Consider the following 19,779-nt stretch of genomic DNA (forward strand, 5'->3'; position numbering starts at 1 on the left):
TAAGCATATCAAAAACCTTAATAACACCAATGTCAGAAAACATGACTCTTGAGTACTTTGTCGATAAACTTAGGTGACATCACCTTTGGACAAATGTCACATTTACCTTGAAAAACGCACAATTGAACTGAATATACCACTTTGGTGGGTTTCACTCATTCCTATCATGTTTTCCACATTTAAGATGAATATATGTACAGAAGTGTATGCTTTAATATATTTCTTAATCAACTAGGGACAACACAAACAAATGAAGCATAAATGTACATATATAATTTAGAGAACAAGATTTAAGACAAAATCATTTCAAAATTACTTCAAAATCATTATAAACTTATTAGGGTAACAAAATTGTCCCTATATTCTTTCAGTTGTGCTTTAATCAACAACAACACATGTTTGGGTTCCCTGAGAGCTAAAACTAGATCAAGTAACCCTAAAAATCTCAGGTATGAATCATACACACCAAATAACCAGGCTAAAAAATTTAATATGTACATCTAGCAGATAAACTACACAATAAATGTACATCTAGTACATTAAACACACAAGAGTCACAACCGTAATTATATTCCTATCATTTGGGCTAAGAATGCACTGGTCCTCTCGTAAATCTAAATCTACTGTGAAAATACAATTACTTTCATCACATATGGGCTTAGAAAACTCTCAGTTATAGTCCTTTCCATATATGTATTTTCTTTAACTTGGATGATATCACCTTTAAGCAAATGTCACCAACTTTGCTGCACATGGAAAAACTATGAAATAATAGGATATGCCACATTTGTAGATTTCATCCAATAATTTTATAGCTTCCTAGAAATATACTGTGCAGCATAAAATGTGCGGAAGCTCACACCCAGTTTAATTCTAACATATTTATCCATCATAGGGTGTTTCAAACAAAACATACAAGTACAAAATGGCATGAATATGAATTTACTATATATTTCAGCCATAAATAATTCTTTAATATCATGATAATAATAAATCAATGCAAAACTCAAAATAATTCTTTTGCATGAAAAATAATATAGTACACTGAATTTATTCTCCCACTAGCAACTTAGTATATTGATATTCTATTAGTAACATCTTCCTACTAGCAACCTAGTATACCGAATTTATACTCCCACTGGTTGAACCACATAAAACAACTTAAGATCTATACTTCTATCCTCCCACTTGGTTCGACTAGTCATAAATTAATCTATTTATTGGATAACATAATTCGTTAAATGTGACATACATATAAACTTGTTCACATAAGCCAAAAAATAAAAGAAAACCAACCATTTATCAATTAATGTTCATAAATAGGTTTTCAAAAAACAATGACAGTGTTTGAGAACTTGGTATTGGATTAATCAAAATCAATATTAATCCAACCCAACCAATCCGAATTAATCCAATCGGAATACAAAAACAACACATTAAATAAACCTATAACCTATTGTCATAGTTATGAAACCCTTAACCACCCTATTGCCATTGATCAACTGTCCAATACCTTTTAGGGTAAAATCTTTACTTTAAAAGCATAATACCAAACTATTGATTTGGTTTTCCTAGTATAGAAAACTAGGCCTTTAACGCATATATAGACATCTATATTCTCAAAGACATTCAGTTTAATGTTTCAACTCAAGGAAGAATAATCCATTCAATGTTTAATTAATGCATGTAACATTAATTAAAACCAATATTACATCACTAACCATTAAACATAACCAGAGTGTTAACCGAACTATATTCTCAACCTTTGGGTCTGGAATGCACTAGTCCACTCAAAAACTACAATGACTGTGGGAGCTCTTCAACTTCTAAAATTACTGTCACTTTTGGATGAATATCAACTTCTAGGTTAAGGTTTGCCTAGAGTATACTTGTATTTATGCTTATCTTTGATAATGTAGCATTTGGGCAAGCATTTCCTAATTCCTGTCAATAATTTTCTATGTCTTTGACAATAAGACAAAACCTTTGAGTTGCAAACCTATTACAGTAATCTTAGATTTTACCACTTTGGTGGGTTCCATCCATTCCATTACAATAGCTTGTAATTACATTTGACAACTTAAATTTGTGGGTTATTTAAACATAAACTAAATATCAATTTATATGTAAAAGAACAAGCATATAACTATTAACAAAATAAAAATTACAATGCTCAATTATCAATTACTTCAAGAGTGTCAGTCGGAACTACATTCCTGACCTTTGGGTTTGAAACATACTGGTCCACTCAAGTTTCTGCTATTACTGCGAGACTTCTTCTAACTTTCAAAAAGTACCGTCATCTTTGGATGGACAACATCTCCTAGGTTGAGAAATCCCTATTCTATTTTTTACTTGCTTTAACTTTAACTTTTCTTTGATAATGTCATATTTGGGTGAACATTAGAAACCTTGCTACTAACCATTATTCTCTGTCTTTTCAAATAAAGAAGACATTTGATTTGTATTCTATTACAATAAGGTTGAACTTTACCACTTTGGTGGATTCCATCCAATCTTACTGCAATAGTCTACAAATTCATTCCGACAGCTAAAAGTTGGATTGTTTAAGCATGAATAAAAAAAAAATTCATAAACAAAAGCATGAACTAATTACCAAGAATAAACAAGTTCATATTCTGATATGCAAGTAATGTATAGGTTGATTTTCTTTTATTTCTTCCAATTAATAGGAAAATTATAAAGAATAATTAAACACCCATACTTGTAACTTATACAAAATAGACCATAAAAGTTAATCAAAACTAGGCTCATAATATATCAAAACGAAGAACCTGAAAAATTGGACTTATCGTAAAAAATCAGGGTGAAAAATTCTTCACCGTTTTCCCGTACAAGCCATTTGAAGTTATATATTTTTTTTTATTTAAAAAAAAAGGATCAAAATCAATCCAAACCAACCGATTCGGCCAAACGGTCTAATCTGGTTTGGGCATATTAGTTCTGGGTCAAAATTTGGATCAAACTTATTGTCTTCAGGTTGGGTATCTAAGTCAAATGGTCAATAACTTAGTCAACCTTTGATCGAGTCAAACAGGGTTGGTTATGAGTTGACCCACTGCACCTCTGGGTCAACTCAGTAGGGTTTTTGATTTGACCCAGCGATGACTCATCCCCTTTTTTTCTCTCTCCTCTGGTAGCCGATTTCTGACAGTGCGTGTCGATGCATTCGAAGGTTTTCGACGACTTGCGGTATACCTTCGTGATCGTCTTCTCGTTTTCTACAACTTTTGTGAAGAAAATTTTTTGATCCGAGACCTTTAAGTAATAGTAAAATTATGATTTCCATGATTTGGGACCCAAACCCTATACAAAATCAAAATTTCTTTGATTTTTCTTTATTCTAACACTATAAGGCTTTGCTCTGATACTAATTGTTGGGGAACCTTTACCATATTAAACATATGAATAACCCTATAGTATTTAGAATATAAGAATCATAAAAGATATTTAACCATGGGTATAGTCCCTAAACCAAGATCAATAAAGTACTCCATTCATAGATCTTAAAATACATAACCATATAAATTTACCATATCTATAATAATCAATGAGACATCTATAACATGAATCATAAATAAGAATAGAAAAGTACCTGTGTAAGTTTAGAAGCCCTATGTGCATAGATCATGAACCTCTGTCCCATGTGGTTAAACATTACTTCCATGAAGATGACAATGATGAACTACGCAAGTCCTTTTACTGAGATTTTCTGTAGCCTCTTACTCCAGGGTTTCCTCTCTTTCTGTGCACTTGCTCTTGTGAGAAAGCCGTACTCCTAAAACCAATAAGACATTAAAGTAATGGCTGCAGGGACCGTCAGTATTCTATTTATAATAGAATCCCTAAAACCCTATTCCACTCTCACAATAGAAAGAGTTAGGAGTTTCCTAATCAGATTGAGTCTATAATTGTTTGGACCCAATGGATCAATCGGTATTAGTTAAGCCCACATAAAAATCCTAACAACAATTTGCTAAACCTCATTATGATGCCAATTGTTGAGAATGAATGCCCAACCAAAAGGAAGAAATCAATCAAACAATCACACATGATATAAGAAATTTAAATTGGTTTAACACAAATGCCTACATCCACAAGAGATAACCAAAGATTTTTTCACGAACTATAGAAAAGCTCTCCACCACTCTCCACCTTAAAAAGTGATCTCCTTATCTTATGTCTATGGGTTTTCTCACAGAAATAATATATAAGAAAACACTAAAGATCCTAATCTCCATAAAATTATAATTTTACCCATGTATATGCAATGGACTCAAAATCAGACCCAAACATATACAAGCCCAATAATAATTATGTAGACCAGTACATAACACAAAACATAAAACTCAAACACGTTTAGTTCTTATATTTAAAAAAAAAAATTGGTTAGAATTTTTTAGATCTTCCAAACAGTCATAAAGCTTTCTAATTATTGAAAAAGTTATTTATATTTGCAACCATTAGATTTTAAAGTTCTAATATTTTAAATTTGATTAGCACTAGGATATGATGTTGAACTTTGGTGCTCATGTACAAACAACTTGATAATGAGATAACAGGCTCTTCAATAATAGGAAATTTAGTAAAAAATTATTTCCCCTTTATTCTATTTACCTCTGTTATAGAGATGCATTTAGAAATAACTTTAAGAAAATATGTTACGGTGGGAATGATTTACGTAAACTGAGAGACTTGATCTAAAATTACATTAATGTCTTTGATAATATATCAGAACAGGAAAGTGATTATGTATATATATGGATAAGAGAATCCTGTTTTCTTGCACAGACATTGCGCCAGTGCACAGATCAATGGGGGGGCATGCGGAGGCATCTGGAGAGGGGCCAATGCCATCTTTTCACGTCCACTTGTGTCTGGGCGTAGAGACACACAAGTGGGCATTGCTATTTTCTCGTATATGTATAATAGAGAGAGAGAGAGAGAGAGAGAGAGAGAGAGAGAGAGAGAGAGAGAGAGAGAGAGAGAGAGAGAGAGAGAGAGAGAGAGAGAGAGAGAGAGAGTTTTGTTCTTTTTGAGAGGCATAAAAAATAATTCTTATATGTATTTTAATTAAAGGAATTTCTTGTTACATTGTTTAAAGGTGTTTTATGAATTTTTTTTTGTCCTCCTAGTGTACCCTTTTTTTTCCTTTTAGGTTATTATGCTATCATTTTATATGAATGTTCGAAAAATGTGCTAGGTAATGATAGTTTTTGACAATGATATAATAAAAAACATATTTTTAAGTATTTTAAAATATTTTTTATCCATAAAAAATTTTTAGGCAATATTTGGAAGTCAAAAATAGAAAAATATAATAGGAAAACTCATTAAGACAATGATTGATTTATGTGCATTTTTCTCTTTTCATATATATATATATATATATCTTAATTTCCTGAATTCAAAACATAGCTTAGAAATAAGATAATAAGTAACTTAAAAAGAAAAAATATGGGCAAGAGATCAGTAATTTGTCATGTGGCCCATCCACTAGTGTTGAAGCCAATAAGAATGCGTGTTGGAGCATCAATATAGATGGGATTCTTGATTTCACTGGGGGCAAAGTGATAATTTCACTGACTCCTATGTTTTAACACATGAACCATGCGAGCAAGTAGCATTCTAGATTTTCCCAAAAATTATATATTTTGAAGGGAATTACTATCAATTTGTGTGGCCCCTACACCATCTCAAAGCCAATGAAAACACGAACATAGGCATCCAACGTGGGTGAAACTTTTCATTTCAAATGGGGTTTCGCAGTCATTTCACCTGGCTCATAGCCTCGCAGCCTTTCTTTTTAGCATATTTTCAATACACCTATATATAATGTGAGAGAAAAATGACTATAATGGCAATATGCAATTTCCTTGGCACATCCTCTTACATCCCATCGTGGATCCCACACTCTCTATCCTCATTAAAACCCAACTCCTACTTAGACCATTCAATCTCTCACCCTTCTTGATGGAAAACTACACTCCCTCTTTAGCATCATAGGAATCCCTATTCCATATAATGTCATTCAGGGAGTCCCATTATTATTAATTAATTAAAGGAATAACACTAGCAGCACACATAGAGGGGGAAGAAAGAAGTATATATCCTAAAGTTGAGATGATTGGAAATATTGCAATCATTTGATGGTTTTAGGTTGCTCCTTTGGACCTGGACCGCACCCACAAAGCATGGCATGGCATGGCTTGGCTTGGCTGACACTCTTTCCCTCGACAGCCCAAAGGTCCCACTCCCACTCCCCCCACCACACCCATACACCTCCCTTGATAGTTCCATTCCATACCTCCTCCATTCCAACAACCTAATATTAATTCATGGTCTCAAATCTCTCTCTCATTTCAGCCTTTTGCTCTTCCATCACTCAATGACTCAAAAGCCAAAGAAACAGAGCTTCCAATTGACTTAAAGATCCTCCTAACAGCTAAGACAGATCTCTCTTCACTTTCTTATAAAAGTCATGCCCCCACACTCACCAACTGCTACCTCTTTACCTGACAAGAGACACATGTGATGCCTTGGACACCGCCATATTCACCCAGAAGACCACGTGCATTACGATTGGGTTATGTCACTTGGCGGTACCGCCACCCATTATCTGAAATTAATGACTCTTATTTCTATGTTTTGGTACGTTTGGTTTTCACGTATTCCCCCACCGTTCTCGTATAATTAGGAGTGTCAATTCTGAGCCCGCATCGATAGATTTGATCGAGCTTGACAAATTTACGGTCCAACTTGGATCGACCTGTTTAATAAATGTGTGGGGAACTCAACACGTTTATTAAATGAGTGTTCATGATGCAAGTAGTTAGCCTGTCGGGTGTCTGACTGAATCGACATGTTTATATGTCAGTTTGAACTGACTCGTTGTAGCCCGACCTAGCCTGACCCCCCTTAAGAAATAAATTAAGTTTTCTTACCCTTTGCTTTGTAATAAGATTTGATTTAATTAAACTTTTATTTTGTAAGTTGTAAATGTTATAATCTCTTCTTTTTCTTTGTAAGAACAGTCATAATCTCATATCATTTCTTTTTTCTATTAAAGATTTACCTCATATATATTTGGGCATTCAACAAATTTAAGAAAAGAATTTTAGAGTAGGCACGTTTAAAGCCCATTTAGACTTAAAAAGGTCTGTAGCCAGGTTTAGGCTCGGTTAGGACCCGTTTAAGGAAAGCCCGATTAAAGCCTGACACCGACGGCCGGCCTGATTAGAAACCATACCATGCCCCCCAAAGCTAGGCCCATTTACTTAAATGGACGTTCACGGTGCAAGGCTTCAAAATGGTCAAGCCCGATTAAGCTCGATTGAGACCAGCCCGGCTCAACCAGTTGACACCCCTATATATAACTATATATATAATGCATAGTTCAGGTATAATGTGTGGAATAAAATGTTAGATAGTTAAGAAACATAAAAATAAATAAACTGAGTGTAATAGGAATGAGGATGTTGAAATAAATGTACATCAAAATTAGGAATGATAAAATAAAGATTAACTAGATAAGAACTGATTTGAGAGTTGCCCAATGCAAGAGAGCAAGTCCTCTAAGGTGGTACAACTATGTTTAACGAAGGTTTTGAGATGTACTAGTAAGGAAAAGTGATCGAATTCAAATGGAATGATCTAAAAGAGTTAGATGAATGCCTAAGTAAACATAGGAGAAGTATTGAGAAATGATATGCAGAGTTTAGGTCTTGACTTTAGTATGAAATCGAATTGAATTATTTGGAGGACTAGAACCCATGTAGCCGACCCCATTGAGGTGGATTTTTTTTCTAAGATGTTGTGTTTCTTTCTTTTTATTTCTTATTTCTTTTTCTATTTCTCGGATTCAAGTAACCGATCCCATGCAGTTGAGAAAAGGTTGAGTTGTTGTTATGATTGTTGTAAAGCAATATCTTATGCAAGCAGTCTGGATATATTCAGCTCATGATCCAAATTAGTTTTTAGATGAATTTTATTGTCTGGAACACAATAAAAGCAAAGAAAAAAATTTATCCATGTTTCCATAGAATTTTCATTTATCTAATTATAAGAAGGGAAAAAGTTGGGCATGTCGACGGGCTATCCAGCCATCTGTCTCTCTCTCCCCACCCTAAATGAAATGATGCCCTTGCATATCCCATTTGGCACTTTCCTTACTCCATAAGATTTATGGTGCTATCAAATCCAAATATCTGCACTGAAAATCGAATTTGTTTGTCATGTCCTTTTATAGATTAAGAAAAATAGGAAGAAAGGATCATATAGTCATACAGGGTAATGATTACAAAAAAATTTTCTTTGATCCTTCAACAAAAATAAAAACCTAAATCGTTGTGCATTAGATGCGCACACACGGACGTGTTGTTGTATGTGTGTGCGTCCATGCTTGAGAGAGAGAGAGAGAGAGAGAGAGAGAGAGAGAGAGAGAGAGAGATTGATTTCAAAATCTCCGACAAGCGAGAGAGATTTCATGATCTCCGACAAGCAACATTAAAAGAAGCCACCTAATCAGTTAGGGGAAAATTATCTTCCCCTAGACATGATTTGGGCCTCTTTTTGCTGCTTGGGGGACCAGTTTTTATGGCCCTCCAGAAGTCACATTCACAAGTTTGGGCCCTTCCAGCTGTTAATGGCTCAGGTTGGAAAGGGACTTAAATTGAGTACAAAGCAGATGGAAGGATCAAAATCCCATCTTCCCATCATCAATGGAAATTAAGGTAATTGTACATTGAAAATTAAGACTAGATTACAATTCCAAATAGATAAACCTTCTCTAGATCGTACAATTAAGATGGAATCTCTTCATTTTTCTTTAATGGCATTGGAGCTTTTGATTTTATATCTAGTCGTGTGATGTGATAAATTCAACCATTGAATATCTAAGGAATGATCTAGATTGGGTCTATAAAGAATTTCAAATACAACTAATTTATATAAGGATATTTGGACATTTGGACACTAGGAGAAGTGACATACATAACTTAGGCATTTTATCAAATATAAAGTCGAAGAGAGCTGATTAGAGAACAAGATTCCATGTAACCTACCCATTTAATTGGGATAAAATTGAGTTATTACTATTGTCATATCTTTCTATAATACTTGTTTGTGCAATGCCAAAGTAGTTAACTTTGGTTTTTAGTTGCATGTTGCATATGGAAGGAAAAAGAGATTGGTTCATGTAATCAAGATGGAAATTCTATGGTCCCCACCCTACCATGGAAGGAGCTAGGACCATTCTATCCCACTTTGGTGTTGAGGGTTTGTGGTGTGCCATGCCATGGCATGTGTGTAGTATTTCTTTTTCCTTCCTAGGAAAAAAACCACACGCATACGCACAAACATGCCATTTAGCATATCTGAAAAGGCATCTTCGTAGGAATGTCATTTGAGGTGGCATAGGCATCTATAAAAGAATCTTTTAAATGCTCTTGTATGGAGGAGGGATTTGATTTAAATTGAAGGAGTTAAAAGAGGCAAGGATAGACTAAAAATGACTTTAAGAGAAATATTGAGGAAAGACATGGATAGTTTAGGCTTTGTTACAAGAATGACTTTGAATAAAACTGATTAGAGGAAAATGATCTATGTGGTCAACCCTCTATAGTAAGAAAGCAATTGGTTAAGTTGAGTTGATTCTCCTAAAAACTTAATCTACGAAAAGGAGAAAAAAAAAATTGCAAATACGAAAAATTATCTTTTGACATATGTAATATTAGCAAGACTATGGTTTAACTATTACTAAATATATTCATTTTTAAGGAATCAATGCTAGCAATTTTTTTTTTTTTTTTTGACTAATTCCTAATGAAATGCCTGATAAAACTTTACTCACATGCACTATAGAGATAAGGGGACATGATAAAAAGGAAGAATACACTAAATGCAAACTCACATATTTATATAACTAAAATTGATTTTCCGAACTCTTCAAATAGATGCTGTAAGCCAATGCGCTAAACACTGAATACGATCAAACTTTCGACCTCCTATGACTCATGCTTACACTAATCATGGTGTTAGAAAGGAACTGACCGAACAGTCTCCCCGAGATCGCGTGGTAGAACATTCATTTGTGTAACCATGAAATCTAGGGTTCGAGACTTGGCAGAGAGAGAGAGAGAGAGAGAGAGAGAGAAGTGAACTGACAGTAGCTGTAAATCTACTTAACAGGCAAAACTTTAATGAGTGGAGGACCCGTTGCTTTCGTTTTTCCACTATTTTCCACTGACCTTTAGTCAGAGCCAATTCTTTTTTCTGATTGCTTAGTCTCACCCAATTAACAATCTCATGGATAGGGCTCTCTCTCTCTCTCTCTCTCTCTCTGTGTGTGAGAGTGACCCTTTTCCCCTAACCTTTGTCCCACCCAATTTAGTAAGAATCTCATGGTTATGGGCTTATGGCGGCCCTTTTCCCCTAACCTTTGTCTCACCCAATTTAGTAAGAATCTCATGGTTATGGCGGGGAGAGAGAGAGAGAGAGAGAGAGAGAGAGAGAGAGCCTTTTTTTCTTGACTGATGATAAACATGAATGAAGCACTATAGTGCACTATCCCATACCTAATGTACCCTAATTCTACCTATCCAAAAATTGTAGGCCTCATTGGTTCTGCTATATGATAGATATTCGAGTCATCTTGTTAAGCCTATCAGGGTGGGGGTTGGTAGTCTAGTGGTGAAAATGTCCTCAACTCATCACCGCTCGAGTCGGCTGATTGTGGGTTCGAGTCTTGGCATGCCCACTATCGCTCATTGGTCATGCGGAAGCGCTGCTTGTCGTATGGGGGCTTGTCCTGGGGGCTATGATCACTACCATGAAGCACCCTTTTTCATTACCCAAAAAAAAAAAAAAATCAAGGTAGGTAGTTCAAACATTTTGACCACTAGTATATATGAATTATGTCTAATGATCTAATTTATAACTAATATTTGAATATTAAACAACATTATTAACTAAATAAATAAAAATATTTTGTACTTAAGAGTATTCTTGTTTGAAAATTTAAAATTTTAACTATATTTAATTTACAACCCTTAATATGTAATTTTTTATTTACGAATGTTATAAAAGTCTAAACAGAAATTATAACTTATTATTCTTAAAATACAACAAAGGTATAATTAAAATGCAAAATATATTTCATAGAACAAAACATCAGCATAGGCTTAATTTCTAGTTCCAAATGAAGTTAACAACCTATTCTAATGGAGGTGCTAAAATCTACATCTTAAGATTGGTTTTTTTTTTTTGTTTTTTTTGTTTTTAACACTCAAAGACCATAAGGTGAGAAGCCATATAAGCGGTAAAGTGTTCTATCTTTTATGTTACAAAAGTGATTAAGGGGGGACAAGGGAGATATGGGAGGGAGTACTACGTGTGAAAATGAGGTTCCTAATCAAGACCGGTTGAGGTAGTATGACCATGTCCAACGGAGACTTATGGATGTCCCCAGTAAGGAAGACTGATCAAATTCATTTTGTGGGAGCCTGAAGGTATGGGTAGGCCTAAGGTGACTACTGACGAAGTGGTTCAGAAAGACATGCAAAGAATAGGGCTTGATCCTAGTATGACTTCGGATAGAGTTTTGTAGAGGACAAGGACCTGTGTTGCTAACCCCTTATAGAGGATGTTTCCATGATGCGTCTTTCTCTACTGCTTTACCATCTTCTCTTATCTCATTTTTAACCTATCTTTTGAGTTTCTTTATTTTCTAATTTCAATATCAGATCCATGTAATCGATTCCATTCAGTTGGGATAAGGTTATGATTGTTATTGTTATTGTTGTTGTAATCAAAACCTCATGGGGCCAAAGCGCCTACAACACTATCCCAATCTTCCAGGCTGCTACGCTAGGCAGCTGTGTACGTAAAATGTCATTTTCACAGCCCATTGTGACTGGTTAATGCCGCAATTTCAACCACTGGACGGATGGGACACAATTTGGATTTGCTAAAAAAAAAAGAAAAAAAACCTAAAAAATCAAATTTTATTCATAAGAAACTTATGGAAAAATTTCCTATCATGCATCGTCATACTTTGGCCTTGGATGATGGATTCTACCCAAAAAATAAGTCTCTTGGATGGAGACAAAAGTCCCCACCCCCTTAAATATCAAAACCCAACTCCTATTTAATGAACCGGATACAAAACTTATTTCGTATTTCTTACCCTTGGATGGAGACAGAAGCCCTCACCCCATCTTTATAATCCAATTTATTTCTTCCAAGCACATTTGGAAATGGTTGCACGGGGAAATCTAGATATAGGGTGAAAATCTGGCTAAAAGATGGAGTCCTCGTTTGGAGATAATTGAATTATTTTTGCAGAAAATTTGAGAAAATAGATTGAGAATTATTTTCTAAATTGTCATATGGCAGAAGGTTTTGTGCAAGACCATGCATCCAACCGTTGGACGAACATGACCATGTACGATACACGGCCCCTCATCCCCATTCAACAGTTTGGTGCACGATCATGCATCATGCACCATGCAACATGCATGGCCATAACAAATCCTCTCCCTCTCATATAATATCTTAGTAAAATTATTTGTGATTTTTTAGATCTATCCATGAAAATTATTTTTGGTTGAATCAATCAGAGCTTCCGAAATGAAATAAAACCACCCAAAAAAAAAAAAAAATCCTTCGGCAAAATTAAAATTTTGGACCAAGTGGAGATTGAGCTTATTCTAAAAATGAACGGTAAAAAACGCTCAACCCAAGCATCTTGGAATGTCAGCAGAGGTGAGCAAGCCTGGTGGGTTTCAGTCTTTCAGAGTTGCTCAACCCACTTCCATTGGGCTTAACATTTAACAGGAAACCATGATCCAAGCAATATTGGTCATAAGCATCCACCACCATTAAAGCCAGGCTAATAGAAGACAGGTCGCAATTATCCTCCATCCAACATTTCTATTCCTACTGTAAACGAATTGAAAGAAGAGGAAGAATGACCCATCGAATGAGCACAATCCTCTCCATTCGATCTAGTGGGACGACGACATTAAATGTTCTCTGCCATTTCACCCTCCAAGATGATGTATGCACTCATCATCTCCTTCAGGACTTGCAACCGGTAGTGGAAAACGCACTGCCAGTACAGATTCAATTTTTTTCCATCTTCTTTCTCATATGGTAAGGAAAGCAGAATTGAGATGCAAAAAACTTAAGCATGGCAACAGAACCAACAAGCAATGCCAAGGAACCGATATAGTCAATAATGGTAAAGATGCCATTTTATTTCAATTGTCTCATTAACTAAATTAAGCATCAATACTTTATTCTTTAGATATACCATTCAGTATGGAACTATGATGGATTCTATAAGCTCCTGAAGCGGAGCGAGCTCCTTCTTGTCAATCAACCCGAACTCCTACACAAGGCAAACAACATAAGGGGAATTAAGCAAATCAACGAATCCAGAGTATCAAAGCTTTTGCTTAGATGCATATCAATATTAAAAGAACAGGTTCCATAATTATATATATAGAAGAACAAGATTTCCACTTTCCCATGGGAAGGAAAGTTTTATCTCACAGTAGCTTCATGTTGCAGCAAACTGATCTGCAAAGTATGCTGATGATTCAGGCGGGCAAGATCCAGTTAGATATGGAAACCCATTCTCTATGCAAGGTTCAGAAATGAAACTAGCAATGTTAAGAATGTGCTTCTAACAATTAATTTTTTTTTCTGTATTTTAACAAAAATGAGGATAAGGAGTTTTTTTTCCTTGGGGTTTTCATTCTGCAATCAATTCAGGGCCCCAGGAGACCATGCTGTCCATGTAGGAACGGTTACTTGCAGGAGTGACTATTTGATTAGTCCCAAATACTAGATCTCCCACAGAACAAAAATTGCAAGCATCTGTCTCACACTTTCACTTTAATCTCCATAGTAACCCCACAGGAGACCACCTCCACCTGGCCAGCTTTGTCCATCATGAGAAACACCATTATCTGATGGTATTGCTTCTGGGAAGAGGACAGTAAACCATCAGTTATTATTATTTATTTAATTTTTTTTTTTGGGGGGTGGGGGGGTTGTGGGGGGGGAGATGTAAACCATAGGGCTTTTATTTTTTGGGTAGATAAAAAGTACACCCTTATCATGATCCTAGTAAGATGCGACAGGTTTGCCATGCCATCTAACTTAATCTTCTTCCGCCTCTCTTATTGTTCCAGTATAAATAACTAGAATTACCAAGGGAGTGACGCATTTTGTATATACTGCAGTGAGGTAGGATTTTCTTCCTTATATAAACACTAAAACTAGAATTTTAAACACCCCCCCCCCCCAACCCAGAGAAGCCAGTTCAAGGTTTTGAAAATCACGACTAATGCTTATGTTGATTGGAAAAAAAAACATCAGACAAGTAGGCCCCTTAGGCATGGATCCAGATCCGCTCTCCAGACAGGGCAGCCTAAAATTTTATTTTTTTTCATTTTTAATTAATATTTCCTCTCACAACCAAAGATATTTTCATTTAAGAAAATCAGAATCTATAACAAAGAAGAAGAAACACAGAGTTCTACTCTACAAAGAATGCAAAAGTACACTTCTAAAGCGAGAAGGATCAAGAGCAATAATGTGCAAGCAACTGGATCACCTCAAAAGAATTAACAGACTGCAAAACAATAAAAATAAAAAATGCAAACAGACTCAATGATTATGTTAATGTAATCCAAGGACTAGCCCATAGGACAAGAGGTCAATCCATTGCAATATCATGATTGACTCATACAACCATACATCCATCAATTAACACTTCACTCCAAGTAAATCAATGGCAAATGATGCCAGCCATCCATAAATAGGAGACACAGTACAGTACTTATCAAGGTAAGAAAGACTTACATATGTGAACAGTATGAAGTGCTTGAAGCAGGTGTTGAGATGAGCCTCCTCCTTAAGACTCACAATCTTCTGAAAGTGCGAGTGATATATGTGCGCATATACACGGAAGAGACGTTTGAATATTGTCTTCACGACATCTCTGAAGTTGGGAGGAAAAGGTGCTCCTACAAAAATAAAGTTAAAAAAGTGTGTAACCAATGCTAGACTAGGAACAATGGCACCTGTTGGGCAAAGCCTGTAGGCTCTATACAAAGATAACTAGTGGATCAGGATTAAAGCATTGCACATGCTGGAAAGCAGTACCATTATCCAATGTGTTTCAGCCAATGAGATCTTCCACTGATAAAAAAATTGTTCGAGTTATAGGCAAAAAGTTTCCCTAGACAAGCACAAAAAGATGGCATCTGCTGACATATGGCATGGTTCTGCTACGCTGAGGTTGAAATAGCCAATCCTACCATTAGATAGGCACCTTGTATTTCTATATGTTAAATTTGATGGTATATCTCAAAACTATGACCCACAATCTGGAGTATTTTTCTCCCTTTTGCATTTTCCACCATCAAATCAATAGAGGGTTGATATCATCACAATTCAAATGGTTAGATCACTGGAGACCATGTGGCATGCCCTGTATCAGACATTTTCTCTAACCGCTATGCAACATGATGTGGGTTTTTCAGTTGAAATGAGAAGGTGCTGTGAACAATTTGTCGACAAAACCGGAGCCCAACTGAGCTGTCACGGAGCATGTTAAAGGCACCCAAGGGTTCTCATCAAGAGATATCCTCAAGTGGTACTTGCGTAGAGAAACCGTTTCTCAAACTATAAAACTGATGCAGTGAGTGCAGCTCTCATGACCAGGAATGGGGGTGGGGGGTTTTAGTCCCACATCAATTGAATAGTGTGCAGCTTTTGGGCTTATGACCCAGGGAAGGGCTTCTCCATAGGCACTGATTAGGCGTCCAGGCTCTTTCTTGGGTCCAAGGCAAAAGAAAACCTCGATACTTCCCGAGTTTACATTGATTTATGTTTATTACTTTGTTTTTTGATGAATATGTTTGCATTGTATCCTTTATTTAAATATCACATGCTGAGTTTCTGAGATTAGATCAATACTAGCATAATTATATATGGCTTCTGTCTTGCATATAAGTATAATTACATAAAATTAGCAATGCTATATTACATATAATCATATACTGCAAGCTTAGGTGAGTGCCTTGTTGCCTAGGCACCCCTCCAACGCCTTGGGTCTCCCAAAGCTTGGGCTTTTTGGTTGGACACCGTCAAAAGGTATTAGAGTGGGTTGTTCATGCACCAGCCATGTGGGGACCCATGGGTATTGATGCATTAAGTGCAGCTCCATGACCAGAAATGGGGGGTTTTACCCCACATTGGTGTAGTAGTGTGCGACTGTTGAGCTTATGAGCCCAGGAAAGGCCCTCTACCCTGAAGCTCAGGCATTTGGGTTGAACATCGTCAAACACCAAATTATCAAATCTTTCAGACTGCTGGAAACTACTTTTGGAGAATTTTTGCAAAAGTTCAAAAGATATGGATAAGATTGGGTTGACTATCAGGAGAAAGAAAGCCAGAAAAGTGGACCACGACGACCTGGCATGTGTTCCAAAAGTAGCAATCTTTTCAAAGGATAAATCAAAGGTATTCAAAAAGCCAATACAAATATATTACCAAGCTTTTGAGGAAATATGGACTCGTCATCAAGCTGAGCTTCAATCCAGTCCATTAGATATTCCACATATTTTGGTGCAGAAACTTCAATGGGTTTCTTGATCTGTACACCATCTGCCCATCTATATTCATACCTGTTAGAGTTAACATAAGTTCAGGAATTTACTGAAGACAGAAGTATGGAATACATGAAAAGACAAACCTCATTATACAATCTGCCACTAAGCTGACAAAATGATTGCAAGTATTTAAGAATGAAATCATAGGGATGCATGAATGAAACTCTGCTATTCCAACAGTTAAGCTAATGAAAATAAGAGTGACAATGTTTAGTTTTAATTCCGAATTTTCCTTTTCAAGGGATAATATATTTCACATTGTGAATTTCTTCTTTATGCTTATAAAAAAAAATTACTGAAATAAAGAAGTAATCTCCACTGGCCATGGTTTTCTGCCCATGTGGACATGATTTGGCCCATATAGATAGGTTTCTCTTTGGATCAGCCAAGTGTCACATTTCATGGCCCATTTCAACAATACATCCCACATGTATCAGGCTCTTCCCCTCGTATTTTCAGTAATAAAATTATTTTTCTGCACCCGGGAGGGGGGGGGGATTCACAATCAACTCTGAAACCTCTATTCCAACACATAGCAAGTCTAATAGTGTCAGACCTCGAAGAAAGAGCATAGGTAATATGGAAAATCTGCAAAGTTTGAGTTCCAACTGAACACACTAATTGTACCAAAATGTTATTAAAAATTGCCTCTAATAAAATCAAAATGTTATTAAAAATAACAGGGTAGCACTCTTTAGCAGGTAAATTTTAATAACAGGCAATTCACATCTGCTAATGGTATGTGGCCCTAAATCAGTGCAGTGGCATTATCAATTTCATTACTTCTACCGCAAAAACAAGGCTATTTAGAATTTCTCAACTCAGATGATTCAAGACGTTCAAGAAACGTGAAGGATCCAATCTGCATGCCTTCTGTATTTATTAGAAGAATACGATCTGATATAGATATAAGATTAAACTAAAGTTCAATAGATGATGCAATAAGCCATACTTGGGGCCCGCAGTCATTGTAGGACAGTTCTCGGGAGTGCAGAACTCGGTGAGGGTGCCATAGAGCAGATTCACCTGGTTGAAGAAATCCACAGCTGAGGAAAAAAAAAATCAGCTTCAAGTTCCTCTGCATAACTTATAGCAATAAATTGAGAAAGAAAAAGAAATAAAATGACTTAAAGAGTGTTTGGAGTGTGGATTTGAGTTGGATTTGGATTTAAGGCAAATTTAACGCCCCATATCCTAATCGAGTGTTTATGTTTCTTTGTGAGGTTTTCCCTGCAAATGATATTTCACATGAAAAATATGCCTCGATTAAAACTTATCTTATTTTTCAATGGCACTTTTTTCATTTTATGTTAAAACAAACATTACTTTGAGAATAATCCCACATTGGAAAACTCTGGGACCTTGGATGCCTTCAGATAGCAGTTGAGCCTATCAACTAATACCTTAAGATTTTGGGTTAGACACTTCAACAAATTGGAAAATCTTAATAAACAGAAATATTCTTCTGACGCTTTTTACATGGAAACAAATAGAACCATTACTTCAAACCTCATTAGATATGGTGCTTCAAAATAACGAGGGGGAGGGTGTTTTTTTTCTTACCAAATCCATTCCTCTGCAGGAATTGGAAAGTTGATTAATGAAGTTCAGAGTTCTAGAAAGAATATAGAAGCAAGAACTATGACCAGGATCACTGTAGAAGTCAATACAATCAATTTCAGGATAGGGTAGATGAAAAATAAGAGAATTTTCAATAACTCAAAAATCCAACAATCAGATTAGGTAAAAAATCTGGTCGAGTGTAGAAGGTGATCTGATCTAACGAAGAAGCCAACAATCAGCTCTAAGGACCCAAACACTAACTAGCCCCACAGGTCTGGAAATCAGAAGTGATATATAACCAGGATATTGGATTGATGTAAAGAACAGTTGAGTAGAGAGAGTAAGAATAATAGGGAATCAAGAAAACAGGAGAAAATGAAGAAGAAGAAGATATTCTAGAGGAATATGAAGAACAAGAAAAGAAGTACCTGTTTACAGGAAAGTGAAGAAATATAAGAAAGAAGCAAATGGCCGAGAGAGAATCCTTCAGCCACGAATGCAAAGCTCAACAGCTCAAAAACTCTAGAAAAAAAAAATCAATTTCTATTATTAAATCATGTCCAACTGTTGGAGGGTCGCCTTGTCTCAAGTATGACATCAAATAGAGTTGATTGGAGGGCAAGGATCCATGTAGCTGACCCCATTTGGTTGGGATAAGGCTGAGTTGTTGTTGTTGTTGTTATTGTTGTCTAACTGTTGAAGGGTGGGTGGGCTGTGTGTGTGTGTGTGTATACTGTTAGAAATTCTTATCTAGTCTAGACTCATAAAAGGGGGCTCCAATCACTATGAATAAACTTATAACAGAGCTCTATCTAGCTAATAAGGATCTTAATCTAACTCAAACACTTGACTACTAATCTTGTTTACTAACTCAACCCCACTCTATGGGCTTAACTACTCAAAGCTTGTTTTCAGCCCATTGGACTACCACCTACCCCTTGTGGGCCTTCAGGACATACATATAGGCATACAGGGCATAAAACTACTTGGATTCAAAACAGATCCATGCAGGTCCATGTCCAAGCCCGGTTTGACAATTAGGTCTAAATCCAGATATGGACCCAGGTCGAATCATGTCGATAAATCAATATCCAATGGAAAACCTATTGGATCCCAATAAATGGATTGAACAAAAATAAAGGCATACACAGAGCACGAGGCTCCCCACACTGTGGAGTCTGGGGATGATGTATGCAGCCTTACCCTGTTTTGCAGAGAGGCTGTTTCCCGGCTCGAACCCGTGACCACTAGCTCGCAACGGAGCAATCTTACCATTGGGCCGAGGCCCGCCCTCTAAAAGAAGGATTTAACAAGGTCAGATATAGGATTTAGCCTTACTTTTAACTTATATACATATATGCCTTATGGATACTAGATAAAGATCAATTCTGAATACCATAGAGATCCAAACTAACAAAAACCCAAACCCCAATCTAAACTATAACCCTGATCCAATCTCAAGATCCAAATCCTTATTAATCATCTTCTCCAACCAAATTCTTATTTTTAC

At 36.0% G+C, this 19,779-nt stretch overlaps 1 protein-coding gene across 2 annotated transcripts in view; it reads right to left on the reverse strand.

Moving 5' to 3' along the window:
- Nucleotides 1–13,249: 13,249 nt before the first annotated feature.
- The window catches only part of LOC122081661 (MOB kinase activator-like 1A), a 45,022-nt gene continuing 38,492 nt past the window's right edge, over nucleotides 13,250–19,779 (reverse strand). Inside the window, exons 4-7 of one of the 2 annotated variants that reach the window (XM_042648852.1) lie at nucleotides 17,659–17,752; nucleotides 16,588–16,721; nucleotides 14,893–15,056; nucleotides 13,250–13,411 (exon numbers count right to left, since the gene is read on the reverse strand). In XM_042648852.1, the coding sequence (XP_042504786.1) occupies nucleotides 13,337–13,411; nucleotides 14,893–15,056; nucleotides 16,588–16,721; nucleotides 17,659–17,752 (467 nt within the window). In that variant the 3' untranslated portion in view covers nucleotides 13,250–13,336. Of the gene's footprint in view, nucleotides 13,412–13,676; nucleotides 14,010–14,892; nucleotides 15,057–16,587; nucleotides 16,722–17,658; nucleotides 17,753–19,779 lie in introns of those variants that run through there. The other variant, XM_042648851.1, reaches the window with a different exon arrangement.

This window comes from Macadamia integrifolia, chromosome 6 (assembly GCF_013358625.1).
Source record: "Macadamia integrifolia cultivar HAES 741 chromosome 6, SCU_Mint_v3, whole genome shotgun sequence".
Lineage (NCBI taxonomy): Eukaryota > Viridiplantae > Streptophyta > Magnoliopsida > Proteales > Proteaceae > Macadamia > Macadamia integrifolia.